At 42.3% G+C, this 16,869-nt stretch overlaps 1 protein-coding gene across 4 annotated transcripts in view; it reads right to left on the reverse strand.

Moving 5' to 3' along the window:
• vps13b (vacuolar protein sorting 13 homolog B) overlaps positions 1-16,869 on the reverse strand; it is a 1,109,808-nt gene that overhangs the window by 788,766 nt on the left and 304,173 nt on the right. For all 4 annotated transcript variants that reach the window (XM_078541117.1, XM_078541119.1, XM_078541118.1 and 1 more), the window contains exon 17: positions 13,020-13,204. In XM_078541117.1, coding sequence (XP_078397243.1) covers positions 13,020-13,204 — 185 coding nt within the window. The remainder of the gene's footprint in view (positions 1-13,019; positions 13,205-16,869) is intronic.

Here is a 16,869-nt window from a genome sequence, read left to right on the forward strand (position 1 = left end):
AGATTCGAGGCTGCCAAACGTAACCCCACTATTTAAAAAAGGAGGGAGAGGGAAAACAGGGAATTACAGACCGGTTAGCCTAACATCATTAGCAGGGAAAATGCTAGAATCTATTCTAAAAGGTGTGATAACAGGACACTTAGGAAATATCAACAGGATTAGACGGAGTCAACATGGATTTATGAAAGGGAAATCATGTTTGACAAACCTACTGGAGCTTTTTGAGGGTGTACCTAGCAGAATAGATAAGGGAGAACTAGTGGATGTGGTGTTTTGAATTTTCAGAAAGCTTTTGATAAAGTCCCAAATAAGAGGTTAGTGTGCAAAATTAAACCACATGGGATTGGGGGTAATATATTGGCATGGATTGAGAATTGGTCAGCAGACAGGAAACAGTAGAAGTAAATGGATCTTTTTCAGAGTGACAGGCTGTTACGACAGCAAATGCTAAATGCTGAGCTGTTCAAATCCCAGAGGAAAACTTGAAACAACTGTCACAATTAATTTTCAATTTGTATAAATTTTGAGATGCATCCCCTGAATTCAGTAGTAAGAAGACCACTAAGTCTTGCAGGTTTTTACAAAACTAGATTAAACATTTATTAATAAAAGAAAATATTTTAAATACATACATAGATCTACAAATTACTACTATGATAGTCAGACTTTCATTAAGGCAACAGTAAGACACATAAATTTTAAAAGGCCCGGGCAAATACCCTGATACCCTGAACAAGTTGAATTCAAAGCGAATTCTCTTAACTTCAGTTCTTTGAAGGCAACAGCTTGAGGCATAGATGCTGAAGGCTTTTCACACACTTGGGAGATCTTAAAAATGCCCTTACACACAGCCTTTGCTCCTTTATACATATTTTCTCCATTGAATGCAAATACCCATGTTTCACTATGTCTTTGGACTTTACTCCCTGATAATAAAAGCCTCTCATAGCATTAAGTTTCACCAGTAATCTCTGGGAAAAATAAATACACCGTTCCTAAGCTTCACCTAGCTAGGTAACACATTTCACTCCCTCTTTTGAAAACAATCTAATCTGGTTTATTTAAAAATGCAAATGTTCCCTTGACACCAATGGGCAGGATTTTGCCCTAGGCGGGGGTGCTTGGCAGGGGCAGTCGGGAAGCTGTCCGCCGCCACTGATCAGCTCCGCACTGCGATTTCACACTGGCAGGCCAATTAAGGCCCGCCCAGTGTGGAATGTGAGCGGCAGCGCTCAGCACTGCCTGTGGAGGTGGGGGCAGGAAGCCGGGCGGGCCTAGCGTGATCTTTGCACATGCGCGCAAAAGAGTCCTTCAATCTCCCTGAGGCATGAAGCTGCCTCAGGGAGATGAAGCACTGTTGAAAAAAAAATAAAGGAAATAAAATTGTCATAAAACATGTCCCTTCATGTGACTCTGTCACATAAGCTGGGACATGTTTTTAATTCAAAAATGACATTTTTCTTTGGTGTTTGTTTGCTTTAGGAAACCTCAAGCTGCCCGCGGATGAGGTTTCCTAAAAAATGTAAAGGCCACTTGGTCTTTTCACCATTTGAAGTTAATTAGCTTCTTAATGACCTTAATAGGCCTTTTAATTGGCGGCGGGCGTGCAGCCTACTCCAGCGCGCGCACGCCGAACGAAATATTGCGAGACTGCGTGATGGCATCAGGAAGCTCACCCAATGTCATCACGCGTCATTTTACACTTGGGCGTGTCAGACGTGCACCTGCATGCCAAGTGTAATATTCTGCGCTATGTTTCTAAGCTTCCCCATGTTTACCTAATTAACATTTCAAACCTAACCCGTCTTACATCAAAGCACCCAGACTAGCTGCCTCTAATTCGATTGTCTTACACACACACACACACACACACACACACACATATAGACAGACACATCCCACTGTTACTCTAGTTTACAGTAACTTCCAATAATATTCTGAGAATTATTATATCTTCCTGACACAGGCGGTGACTAGTGGGGTACAGCAGGGATCAGTTATTCATAATGCATATCAATGATTTGGATGAGCGAACCAAATGTAATATTTCCAAGTTTGCTGATGACACAAAACTTAGTGGGAATGTGAGTGGTGAGGATGCTAAGAGGCTTCAAGGCAATTCCGACAAGTTGAGAGAGTGGGTGAAAACATGGCAGATGCAGTATAACGTGGATGTGTGTGAAGTTACCCACTTTGGTAGGAAAAAGAGAATGGCAGAGTATTATTTAAACGGTGATAGATTTGGAAATGTTGGTGTACGAAGGGACCTGGGTGTCACTGTACACCAATCACTGAAAGTAAGCATTCAGGTGCAGCAAGCAGTTAAGGCGGCAAATGGTACGTTGGCCTTCATTGCAAGAGGAGTTGCGTACAGGAGCAAGGATCTCTTACTGCAGCTGTACAGGGCCTTGGTGAGACTACATCTGGAGTGGTGTGTGCAGTTCTGGTCTCCTTACCCAAGAAAGGACATACTTGCCATAGAGAGCACAGGCAAGGTTCATCAGATTGATTCCTGGGGTAGCAGGATTGTCGTATGAGGAGGGATTGGGCCAATCATGTCTGTATTCACAGGAGTTTAGAAGAATGAGAGGGGATCTCATTGAAATGTTTGAAAGGGCTGGACAGACTGGGTGCAGGGATGATGTTTCCTCTGGCTTTAAGGTCTAGAAGGGTCACAATTTTAGGATATGGGGTAGGCCATTTAGGACTGAGATGAGGAGAAACTTCTTCACTCAAAGGGTGGTGAACCTGTGGTATTCTCTACCACAGAAGGCTGTGGAGGCCAAGTCACTGAATATATTTAAGAAGAAAATAGATAGATTTCTGGGCTCTAAAGGCATCAAGGGATATGGGGAGAGAACAGGAGTATAGTGTCTAGATAGAGGATCAGCCATAATCATATTGAATGGTGGAGCAGGTTCAAACAGCCAAATGGCCTAATCCTGCTTCTATTTTCTATGTTTTATGCTTCTGTTTCTTGTACACATCCTGAACAGGAAAGATTCTTCCAGTTTAAGCCCTTTGCCTTCACATGGTCCACTGTCAATTCGCCCCTTCCTTGAATTCTGTCTCCCTGTTTCTGGGGATAGGTTATCATCTAGAATCCACCATGTGCTCACTGACTTCCACAGATATCCTGACTATATTTCTTCCCACCCTGCTTCCTACTCCATTCTCTCAGTTTCTCCATCTCTGTCAAGCTGTTCTGACAAGGCCACCTTCTATATCAGTGCTTCCAATGTATCTTCCTTTATCCGCAGCCATGAATTCCCCTCCACCATGGTTGACAGGGACCTCAATTGTGGCTGTTCCATTTCCCATGCTTCTGTTCTCACCCTTACCTTCCCTCCCAGAGTGATAACATTTGTCTTGTTCTCACCTCTCGCCCCACCAGCCTCCTGTTGGAACAGGCTTGGGAGGATGAATAACCTGATCTTATTCCTAAAATTCATTCACACAATTGTTTTGCAGTTCCATTTGCCATTCACAAAAGCTGGGAGCCTATCATAGTTCAACATCAAACAATCTACCTTACCAACCCGCTGTCCAGATAATTTTGATCCCTTGTAGACTTAGTCATTCCGTGTACAAATGCCCTCATTTATACTGCCAAATAGCCAGAGAAACTGGAAAAAACCATAAGGCCTTAAGATGTGGGAGCAGAAGTTGGCCATTCGGCCCATAGAGTCTACTCCACCATTCAATGAGATAATGGCTGATCTGATAATCCTCAACTCCACTTTACTGCTTTTTCCCCCATAACCCTTGAATCCCTTATTGATTAAAAATCTGTCTACCATAGCTTTGAATGTACTTAATGACCCAGCCTCGACAGCCCTCTACGGTAAAGCATTCCACAGATTCACTACCCTCAGAGAAGAAATTCCTCCGTATGTCTGTCTAAAATGAGCAACCCCTTACTCTGAGATTATGCCCTCTGATCCTAGACTCTCCCACAAAGGGAAACAACCTCTCAACATCTACCCTGTCAAGCACCCTAAGAATCGTATCTGTTTCAATAAGGTCGCCTCTCATTTTTTCAAACTTCAATGAGTGCAGGCCCAACCTACTCAATCTCTCCTCATAAGAAAATCCCTCCATACCCAGGATCAACCTCGTGAACTTTCACTGGACTGCCTCCAATGCTAGTACATATTTCCTTAGATAAGAGGGCCAAAACCGTTCACAGTATTCTAGGTGTGGTCTAACTAGTGCCTTGTATAGTTTTAGCAAGACGTCCCTATTTTTCTACTCCATTCCCTTTGAAATAAAGGCCAACATTCCATTTGCCTTCCCTATTACCTGTTGAGCTTGTATGTTAGTTTTTGGGATTCATGCACGAGGGCCCCCAAATCCCCCTGTGCTGCAGCTTTCTGCAGTCTTTCTCCATTAAAATAATATTCAGCTCCTCTATTCTTCCTGCCAAAGTGCATAACTTCACATTTTCCCACATTATGTTCCATCTGCCAAGTTTTTTCCCACTCACTTAACCTATCTATAGCCCTCTGTAGACTCCTTGCCTTCCCATCTATTTTTGTGTCATCTGCAAACTTGGCAATAGTACATTCACTTCCCTCATCTAAGTCATTGATAAATATTGTAGGCCCCAGCACCGATCCCTGTGGCGCTCCACTAGTTGCAGGTTGCCATCCCAAAAATGTCCCCCTTATCCCAACTCCCCATCTTCTATTAATTAGACAATCCTCCATCCATGCCAATATACTAATCCCAATACCATGGGCTCTTATCTTATTAAGTAGCCTTATGTGCGGTACCTTATCAAACGCCTTTTGAAAATCCAAATATATTACGTCTTCTGGATCCCCTTTATCTATCCTGCTTGTCACCTCCTCAAACTATTCTAATAAATTTGTTCGGCATGATTTCCCCTAGATGAAGCCATGCTGACTCTGCTTGATTAGATTATGTATTTCTAAATGCTCTGCTGTTACATCTTTTATAATAGACTCTAACATTTTTCCTTTGACATATGTTAAGCTAAGTGACCTATAGTTACCTGTTTTTTGTCTCCCTCCATTTTTGAATAAGGGTGTTACATTGGCCGTTCTCCAATCCTCTGGTACTTTCCAGAATCTAACGATTCTTGGAAGGTTACGAACAGTGCATCCACTATCTCTGTAGCCACTTCCTTTAATGTCCTAAGCTGCAACCCAACCAGTCCTCTGGACATATGCAGCCTTCGGAGACACTGGTTCTCAGTCATTTCCAGTGATGATAAGCGCCATCTGTAGACTCTGGGTCTAGCTAGGCATCGGTCGCGATGGCATGCTGTGACTCTTCAGCGGCCTGCCCATGAGCCCCAGCCGTCACTTCTTCCCAAGGGTGCTGATCCTCCCTCCGCCCATTCAGGCAGCTTTATCACTCTCTTCTCCTTCATCTCAGCCTCCTGTAAACCATGAAGCATTCAGCTAGGTGACCAGGCTCCATGTTCCTGATGTACTCCTCTTACAACATGAAAGAGAGACGCGCACGAGTTAGCATTGATCTCCGAGGGACCTCTCATGGTTACATGTGCAGCTCCGGCTCTGTTTCAAGGCCTAACATACAAATATGAAATAGGAGCAGGAGGCGGACATACGTCCCTTGAGCCTGCTCCACCATTCAATAAGATCACGGCTGATCTTCTTGTGTTTCGAATTCGACATTGATCTACCCCAATAACCTTTGATTCCCTTGCCAAACAAGAATCTATCTACCTCCACCTTATAAATATTCAATGACCCAGCCTCTGCTGCTCTATGGGGAAGGGAATTCCACAGACCAACGACTCTCAGAGAGAAAAAAAATCTCTCATCTCCATCTAAAATAGAAGATCCCTTATTTTTAAACTTTGAGGAGGTGACAAGCAGGATAGATAAAGGGGATCCAGAAGATGTAATATATTTGGATTTTCGAAAGGCGTTTGATAAGGTGCCCCCTAGTTCTGGTCTCTCCCACAAAGGGAAACATTCACAGCATTTACCCTGTCAATTTCCCTCAGGATCTTATCTGTTTCATTAAGATCACCTCTCTTTCTTCTAAACTCTAATACAGGCCCAACCTTTCCTCATAAGATAATCCCTTCATCCCAGGAATCAGTCAAATGAACCTTCTCTGAAATGCTTCTAATGCAATTATATTTTTTAAGTAAGGAGATCAAAACTGTACACAGTATCCAGAAAACTGGCTTATCTTTACACCCTTTCTTGCAATTCTCCAGTCCTCCACCCAGGTCTAATGAAATTTAGAAAATTATGACCAGTGTCTGCCTTAGTATCCTTGGATGCATCTCAACTGGTCCTCGTGCCTTATCAGCTTGAAGTACAAACAGCTTATCCAATTCCTCTTCCTAACCAATTCTAAACCCTTCAAGTGAATGAGCTACACCCTCTTTCGTGATGAACGGCACAGCGTCATTTTCCTTGGTAAAGACAGGTGCAAAGTATTCATTTAATACCTCAGTCATGATCCCAGATCCCATGCCTGTCCCCTTTTTGATCCCTAATCTGTCTCACTATTCATCTTATTACCCTTTTTACGATTTATATACCTATGGGAAGACTTTGGATTCCTTTTTACATTAGCTGCCAGTCTCTCCTCATTCTCTCTCTTTGCTTATATTATTTGCATTTTCAATTCCTCCCCCTGAACCTTCCATATTCAGCCTGGTTCTCGGTTATATTGTCCACCCAACATCTGTCAAAAGCACACTTTTTTTTCTTCATCTTAATCTCTATCTTTTGAAAATCAGGGAATTTCTGGACTTGTCTGCCCCAACTTTCCCCTTGGTGGGGTAATATATATTGTCTGTGCCTCAATTATCTCTTCTTTAAAGGTAGACCATTGCTCAGTTACAGTTTTGCCAGCTAATCTTTAATTCCAATTATCTGGGTCAGATAAATCACAATCACACAATGCAGGAGAGGCCCCTCGGCCTATCAAGTCTGAACCGACATGTGAGAAACTCCTGACCTACCTATCTAATCCCATTTATCAGCACTTGTCCCATAGCCTTGAATGTTATGACGTGCCAAGTGCTCATCCAGGTACTTTTTAAAGGATGTGAGGCAACCCACCTCCACCACCCTCCCAGGCAGCGCATTCCAGACTGTCACCACCCTCTGGGTAAAAAAGTTTTTTCTCACATCCCCCCCACTAAACCTCCTGCCCCACACCTTGAACTTATGTCCCCTCGTGACTGACCCTTCAACTAAGGGGAACAGCTGCTCCTTATCCACCCTGTCCATGCCCCTCATAATCTTGTACATCTTGATCAGGTCGCCCCTCAGTCTTCTCTGCTCCAACAAAAACAACCCAAGTCTATCCAACCTCTCTTCACAACTTAAATGTTTCATCCCAGGCAACATCCTGGTGAATCTCCTCTGCACCCCCTCCAGTGCAATCACATCCTTCCTATAATGTGGCGACCAGAACTGTACACACTACTCCAGCTGTGATCTCTATACATGAGCTCTATACAACTCCAACGTGACCTCCCTACTTTTGTAATCTATGCCTCGAATGATAAAGGCAAGTGTTCCATATGCCTTTTTCACCATCCCACTAACATGCCCCTCCGCCTTCAGAGATCTATGGACACACCCGCCAAGGCCCCTTTGTTCCTCAGAACTTCTAGTGTCATGCCGTTCATTGAATACTTCCTTCACAAATTACTCCTTCCAAAAGTGTATCATCCCACACTTTTCAGGGTTAAATTCCATCTGCCACTTATCTGCCCATTTGACCATCCTGTCTATATTTTCCTGTAGCCCAAGACACTCAACCTCATTGTTAACCACACAGCCAATCTTTGTGTCATCCGCAAACTTACTAATCCTCCTCCCCACATAGTCATCCATGTTGTTTATATAAATGGCGAATAATAGGGGACCCAGCACAGATCCCTGTGGTGCGCCACTGGACAGTGGCTTCCAGTAACTAAAGCAACCTTCTGTCATCACCCTCTGCCTCCTACAGCTAAGCCAATTTTGAATCCACCTCATCAAATTACCCTGTATCCCATGTGCATTTGCCTTCTTTATAAGTTTCCCATGTGGGACCTTGTCAAAAGCTTTGCTGAAGTTCATATAAACTACATAAACTGCACTACCCTCATCTACACACCTGCTCACCTCCTCAAAAAATTCAATTAAATTTGTTAGGCATGACCTCCCTCTGACAAAGCAATGCTGACTATCCCTGATCAAACTTTGCCTCTCCAAGTGGAGATAGATTCTCTCCTTCAGAATTTTCTCCAATAGTTTCCCTACCACTGTCGTGAGAATCACTGGCCTGTAGTTCCCTGGCTTCTCTCTACAACCCTTCTTAAATAGCGGAAACACAATAGCTGTTCTCCAGTCCTCTGGCATGTCCCCCGTGGCCAGAGAGGAATTAAAAATTTGGGTCAGAGCCCCTACGATCTCCTCCCTTGCCCCCCTCAGCAGTCTGGGACACAAATCATCCGGGCCTGAAGATTTGTTCACTTTTAAGCCTGCCAACATCTCCAATACCTCGTCACTCCCTATATCAATTTGCTCAAGAACCTAGCAGTCTCTCTGCCCAAGTTCGATACTTTCATCCTCATTCTCTTGGGTGAAGACGGATGTGAAGTATTTGTTCAACACTCTACCGATGTCCTCTGGCTCCACCCATAGATTGCCCCTTTGGTCCCTTATGGGCCCTACTCTTTCCCTGATTATCCTCTTCCCATTGATATACTTATAGAATATCTTGGGATTTTCCCTACTTTTACCAGCCAGAGCTTTCTCATATCCCCTCTTTGCTCTCCTAATTGCTTTCTAAAGCTCCACCCTGCACTTTCTGTACTCCACTAATGCCTCCGCTGATTTGCTCCCCTTGTACCTGCTAAAAGCCTCTCTTTTCCTTCCCTTCGTATCCCAAATATCTCTGGTCATCCATGGTTCTCTGGGCTTGTTTCTCCTTCCTATCACCCGAGAGGGAACATATTGAGCCTGTACCTTCCCCCTTTCATTTCTTAATCCCCCCCTGCCCCCCGCCCTCACTGCTCCTCTGTAGATTTCCCCACAATTGCTGTTCCCAATCTACCTTGGCCAGGTCCTGCCTTATTTTATTAAAATTCACCCTCCCCAATCCAAAACATATTTTTGGAACTTGTCTATTTCTTTGTCCGTAACAAACTTAAACTGTACCACGTTGTGGTCACTATCACTAAAATGCTCTCCCACCACCACTTCAGCCACCTGCCCGGCTTCATTCCCCAGAATTAGGTCCAGCACTACGCCGTCCCTTGTTGGACCCTCTACATATTGACCTAAAAAGTTCTCCTGTACACATTTCAAGAAATCCACTCCATCCAAGCCCTTAACACTGTCTATCCCAATTAATGTTGGGAAAGTTGAAATCACCTAATATAACTACCCTACCCTCTGAATCTTCGTCAGAGTCATATGGGCTTGAAACATTAACTCTATTTCTCTCTCCACAGATGCTACCAGACCTGCTGAGTTTTTCCAGCATTTTCTGTTTTTATTTCAGATTTCCAGCATCCTCGGTATTTTATTTTTATTATGTGTTCAGGGAGTTTGTAGAGCTGGAGGCACAGGGATAGGGGGAGGGAAAGCCACAAATTAATTTAAATACAATGACAATGTTACATTTAAGGAATTAGAAGGACTAGAAGCAAATGTTGGTCAGCAAGGACGAGGATGTTAGCAAGCCAGGCAGACTACATGTGTAGTGTTTCGGATGAGTCGAAGTTTGTGCAGGGTGCAGGATAGAAGGTCACTGCAGAGAATCAAATTTAGGAGTTAGCAAAAGCATAAACGAGAATTTCAGTGGCAGATGGGCTTGATGCAGGTCAACACACTAGCTTTGTGCTTGCACTCAGTAGCACTTTTCTGTGTCATTTTTTTCTCCCCCCTCTGAGGTGTGACTGTTGGTAGGTCTACTTTCCAATTATTCCCAAATTAAACAGGAGGCATTTGCACCTGTAATTCACTCAATGACACCTCTCAACCAATATTCTAATAAACAGCAAATTGAAGGCATGTGGCTTTGAGCAAAGTGCCTGCTGCTGCAAGCTAATGAAATAATAAAAAAAAGACATTAAGCACCTGCCAAAGCCTGCCAATACTCTCCAATTAAATGGTATGCAATGGTTTTTGGCAAATTCTGAAAAGACTCAATATACCACAGAACTCTTGATCATCTTCCTAAGAATTGGAGGATTCTTTCAATAAACAAAGCCGTAAAATAAAAGCCATGTGTATATTACATAAGATTACACTGATGTAACTACGCATATAAGCGTTATAAAAAAAATGAAGTGACATCAAAATATGATACTGGCAATTTTGGTTCATCCCCAATTCCAATATTCTGTTCTAAGTAGCCACAGTGGTGTATCCAAAGTACATAAGGGGCTGAATTCACCGGTCGGTGAGCGGAAGTGGGGCTCACTCGCAAAATTACACGTAGTGACGTCGGGTGGGCGTCCTGACGTCACCGCACGTCATTTAGTTTTCCAGTTCAGCTGTGCCCGCCGAACTGTCAAAGGCCTATTAAGGCCTGTTAAAAACAAATTTAAGCAATTAAATGAGCCCAGGTGGCCTTACATTTTTCATGAAACCTCATCCATGGGCGGGATAAGGTTTCATGAAGTGTTTTAAAATTCAATAAAAAATTTTAAAATGATTCTTTGACATGTCCCAGTTCATGTGACAGTGCCACATGAGGGGGACATGTTTTAAAAGTTTTTAAATATCAAACTGATTTCTGAGCTCTTTTGCGTGCATGCACAGAAGAGCACCGGCCCTGACTCAGGGAATCCACCCCCCTGCCCACACAGGGAGCGCTTAACACTTCCAGGTGAGTGTCACACTGGGTGGGCCTTAACTGGCCCACCCATATAAAATGGCAGCGCAGCCCCGATAAGGGGCGCCAATTGGGTTCGCGCGCACCCCACCCCCCCCCAACCCAACAGGGATAATATTTCCCAAGTTGACACATGGCTACAACAGTAAAGAATTTGTGGCTAATGAATGAGATATTGGTAACAAAGCAGCGGTATTTGCTGAAAAACAGACATTTGCAACTACATTTTTAGCCCTATTTAAGTACACTACTTACAGCTATTAAACATAAGGATGATTTTTTTTTCTTATTAGATTTGAGAAGTTTGAAAGAAAATATCAGGTCATTCAAATACTTTTGACATCATGCTTGCCTGAACTCAAAAGTGCCTCAGTTAGAACATCAATTCGCAGCATTAAAAATATTTCTTCCAATATCTTCAGGTTATATCTGACATATTGCGATGCTGTATCTGAATGTAATACCAACGATTATTACTCGTATGAACATTCCCTCTTTGGCACAGGTTTATTAATTTCAAGCACATTTGAACAGACATCAACTTAGTTTCAAGCTGAATCATCGTGGTTACAACACATGCACCACCTACTAACTGATGGCTGGTTAAAATATGGACTTGAGTCAATGGTTGATAATGTTGAGTTTTCAATGGCCAACAAAATAGTCTACCTAAATAATGTACTAGTTAAAATGTGCAGTCAAAACAGCAAACAGCCATGTTCCAGGTGTCATGGCCAAAGCTTTAAACACTTTTGTTCAATACAGATGTTCAATAGGAAATAAATCAAGTCTTGTGGCACCATGTTCACTCAGTTCATCTTCAGAGAGACTGAAGAGATACACATGCAAAACACACAGATATCCAGTTCACATCGCTACAGTACAAGTATAGGGCAGTGAGAGTCAATTCCCATGAAGATGCTCAGACTGCTTGTGGAATGACATGCATGACTCAACCTGAGGATTTATCCACAACTGATCTTAATTCATAAGAACCAGACTTCCTTGATGCAGTGATTACGAGTGAGATTTAAAGTGCTCACTTCAATCATTTCTCATTTAACTCCTACAAATATCCACACTTTTTACAAAAAACAAGTATATGGAATATTGCAGTTAGACTTTCAATGAATGTGTTTAAAAATACTTGTCTTCTTATGCTTACTTGCATTTAGAGTTGCTACAAAGAATAATGTTGAAGATTTTCTGTAGTTGTAGTTTGAAGGTTGTAATATTGTTAAGCACCGTGTGCCAGGTACTGTTGAGAGCAGTGTAAAGGTTCTTCTGAAGACTGCGCTTGTTACTTCAGTGCAATAACCTCAAAAATGTGAGTTGCAAATCTCCCACATGACCTAGAAGTTCCTAAAATTCAAGTACTAGGTTTTTGTGACATACAAATTCATTTTTCAGCAATATGCTTCCTATATTAATGGGATGGTAACATTTATCTCTCGAGGACTGCTTTAATTATGACTCAGAATTAAAACAATGCCATATTTTTTATCAGTTGGAAGGTGCTGTCTTTTCAGGGAAAACCACCAGATGTTCTTATTGCGGGGGAGAAACTATTGCTTTGTAAAATAATTTTGTTTTTCCAAGCTAGGATTTATTCTTACAGAATGGAGGAGTTATATATAAATATGACAACAGCTGTGGCACTGAATAGAAAAGTAGCATGTTTAAAAATAGAAGAAAACAAAATTCTTTTCATGTAAAAATGAATAGATTCTGAAGCTTTAATAGAAAAATGTGACCATTTGCAATCCCACTGATTTATCCTCACTCTTCTCTTCATCCAACTCCTCCTGAAGAAACCTGGGTTCATCATGTAACCTTCTACAACATGGAGGTCAGGAGTATTACAGATCAGAGAGTTCTCCAATGTTATCATCAAATTTCTCTACAATTGTGAAGCAAAACCCATCCTTACAATTCACTATATTTTCCTATCATTGCTCTGAAATGAACCAACATCACAGTGGGTGCAAAGAACATGAAATTCATCGTAATCGTGACAAATGATTTTGAGAGAAGCTGCATTCAAATTATCAGTATCTGGTTGCCAAGTGGCCAATAATAAAAGGCTATTAAAGAACATATCCTAGTCTTGAGCCACAGATGGTGACAAAGTTGCAGTTAATTAAAAGAACACTGCACCATCTTACCTGAAGGTCTGAAGATGTCCTTTAGTAAAGCTTCATCTACTGGTAATGATACTGATGCTCCTATATTGTGCGTCCAGCTCTGTAAAATGGTTTGCAGCAGCAGAGTCTGGGCCCTCGTAGCTTGTAAAGTCAGACTGGGTAATTCAAATATGCATTCTGTTGTTGGGACAAATGGGCGTTTCATCCTATTGAAAAGAAACAGAAATCAACCAAGGTGTAAACTTATACAGAATGGATTTATAAAGAACTTTACACCACAGAAACAGGCCATTCAACCCAACAGATCCATGCTGATGCTTATGCTCCACCCAAGACCTTACTTAGTCACACACAACAGCATATCCTCTTTTCCTTTCTCTTTTATGCACTTAATCTAGCTTCCCCTTAAATTCATCTACGTTATTCATCTCAACTACTGCACATGCTCAGCACTTGAGTGAAGAAGCTTCTCCTGCATTCCTCATTTGATTTATTAATGACTGCCTTATGTTCATGGCCCCTGGTTTTAGACTCGCAAGCGGAAACATGTGCTCTATGTATACCCTATCATACCTTTTTCTGGTTTTAAAGACTTCAAACAGATACTTTTAGTATATAAATTTATAGTATATAGTTAGATTGCTGAAATACAGACAGTTACTATTACTTATACTAAATAGTAATGGCATTGGGCTTAGGATGACAAGTGGCAGGAAACATTTGAGCCACTTAAGTGCCAGTCAATGGCCATTTCATGAAAAAGAAAATTACCACAGCCTGACCTTCATATTCATCACCTTTGCCACGATCAACATCTTAGGCAGTAACCTAACTGGACCAATCATCTGAAGAGCATATCAAGACAACTAGGGCAGAGGCTGATTACTCTGTGACAAGTGTCTCACTTCCTGACTCTTTGAAGTATCTCCAACATGAGACATACAAATTAGGAGTTGAATGGACTAATCGTCATGCACCTGGATTGATGCAGCCACAGAAGCCTCAAGATTATTCAAATAGTATGATTTGACCATTACTCACGCTCCTAAGCTCAATGTCAAACCTATCCACCACTGGCATACTATGGCTGCAGTATGTATGTGCTTGCTCCAAGACATGCTACAGCAATCCTCCAAGTTTACTACCAAGAAAACAAGAAGAAAAGTCACAAGAATGCCATAAACTTTAAGTGACACATCATCCTGACTTTGAAATATATCACTGTTCTTTCACTGCCACTGGGTCAAACTCTTGAAATCACCATTGTGGGAACTCCATCACCACAAAGACTGCAGCAGTTCAAGAGGGTAGTCCACCAACAACTTCGCAGAGCAAAGAGGAAAGGGCAATAAATGTGGCCTTGCCAGCCACACCCACGTGCCGGAAACAAATATACAAAAAATAAAATGAAGTTAGGTAAGAAATGCTTTCTGCAGGTGTAACATTTAATAAAGTTGACTTTGGGTTCATCTTTTTTTTCCCATTCTGTCAATCCAAAATAACTGGATCAGATGCATGGCAAATACTTTCTCAACTATTTTGGAAGCAGTCCAAGGAATGATGCAGGTTGAACTAGGCTCAAACTTCTTTGTTTTAAGCTGTGAAAGGCCAGTTTCATACTGGGTTGTATACAGATGGACTTCCATCACCTCTTCATTGAATAGCCAACACCATTTAAAAAAGCATTGGGCTTTTTTGACTAAAAAGCCACAACACACGTTTTGTTATATGAAGGCTATGAGCTAGTACAATTGTTTTGTTACATGGCTGACACATGGCACTCTGCAGCAACAGGCATAGGATTGGAACACCTGTGCCCAGTCTGGCATACTTCTGCTGTAACTGGTAGGAGTGTACTGGGATAGCTTAAAAATATAAAACACATCCTGAGCAAGTCAGGTCCTAAACTCTCTCTGAACCAAGGATGTCCTTGTGGGTGCAGGAACCTCTATCCACCATTATATGGTGTTGTGATAAGGGGGTGTGGCTAGCAATGAGGAATCCGTGGATAAGGAGTTCCCATGCCCTGGGCCTCAATGGCTTTTGATACATGGCTGGCGCAGGAACAAGACTGAATCTACCAGTCAACCTAGAGGCAGGCGTTAGGACACTTGGGCAATTAAGGCTGTATTTCAGAGCAAAAAAGGGTGCCAAAGTTGTAAACAGAGAATGCAAGTGTTGGCAAGGATATGGAGATTGTGGTGAGCAGTCAAAGACAATGGTTTCAGGCATCACAATCATGTGCTGCAGAAATTGTAGTTTGTCTGAAACTGGATGCAGGACAAGCACTTTAATGATACGGTGTTGGAACAGAGTTGTGATGGAAAGGTAAACCTGGGCATCAACATCAAACAAGTGGAAGACTGGCCACTTTCACCTTCAAAATATCACACTTCTCCCTACTTAATGCAGACACTTACACATCTGCAGTAAGCGTTCACGGCTTGAAGATCTTTGGCTCAGAGTTATTGAGCTGGGGGCCAAGCTGCAGATACTGTGACACATCAGGGAGGGGGAAGGTACATGGATGCTTTATACCAGGAGGCAGTCATACTGCTTAGGACAGGGTCTTCTGATTTGGTCAGTGGTCAGGGACAGTAGAGCGAGACTGCAAGTGAGGCAGGTAAAGGTTCCGAGAAGGCAGAAGTGCAGGAGCCTCAGCCTTTTCTTTTGTCCAACAGGTTTGAAGTTCTCTCAGCTTGTTTGGAGGAGAGTGGGGGCTGCAGGATGGATGAGCTGACTGACCATGGCACCGTGGTACAGGGAACCATTCAAGTGGGGGGGAGCAAAAAGGAATGCAGTGGTAGTAAGGAACAGTATAGTGAGGGGGTTGACACTGCTCTGCAGGAAAGATCAAAAATCCAGAAGGCTGTGTTACTTGCCCGGTGCCAGGGATTGGGGCATCTGCTCAGGGCTGTTGGGGAACTTGCAGTGAGAGGGGAGGATCCATTCATCATGGTCCATGTAGGTGCCAGCGACATAGTCAGTATGAGGAGCTAGGCACAAAATTAAGCAGCAGAACCACAAAGGTAATATTTCTGGATTGTTACCTCAGTCACTTGCAAATTGACATAAGGGAAATAAGATTAGAGAAACGAATGCATGGCTCAAAGACCGATGTAAAGCGATGTGGGCTTCAGTTCATGGGAACCATTATGCACTGGCACCAGTATTATGAGGTTGGGATAATCTACACCTTTACCATGCTGGGACCGGTGTTCTAGCGAGCATATAGGGAAGTAGAGAGGGTTTTAAACTAAACAGTGGGGGGGGGAAGGAATCAAATTTGGGAAGATGTGGTAATTCAAAGAGCAAGGCAAGACATAAAGATATTAATATGAGAAAAGATAAACAGACCATGACAGGAATGGATAGAGAGTACAAAGCTATGAGTACATCAACAAGTAAGGTTAGAGGTTACAAAAATATTAAAAGGACAAAACTAAAGGCTCTGATTCTGAATGAACGTAGCATTTGTAACAAAATAGATGAATTGAAAGCGCAAAGAGAAATAAATAAGTACGATCTGATAGATATTACAGAGACATGGCTGCAGGATGACATAAATTGGGACCTGAATATTGAAGAGCACATGACATTTAGGAAGGACAGGGAGATAGGAAAAGGTGGAGGGGTGGTTCTGTGAATTAATGATGGTATTAGCACATTAGAGAGGGTGACCTAAATTCAGGAAACCAGGATGTAGAGATTGTAAATGATAAAAGCAAGAAGTCACTTGCAGGAGTGAGGTATAGGCCGCCTAACAGTAATGACATGGTAGGGTGCAGTATAAAGGAAGAAATAATGGGAGCTTGTCAGAAAGTTACAGCAATAATTATGGAAGATTATCTATAGACTAGATAAAATCAGA

Source organism: Cetorhinus maximus, chromosome 4, assembly GCF_964194155.1.
Source record: "Cetorhinus maximus chromosome 4, sCetMax3.hap1.1, whole genome shotgun sequence".
In the NCBI taxonomy this organism is placed as follows: Eukaryota; Metazoa; Chordata; class Chondrichthyes; order Lamniformes; family Cetorhinidae; genus Cetorhinus; species Cetorhinus maximus.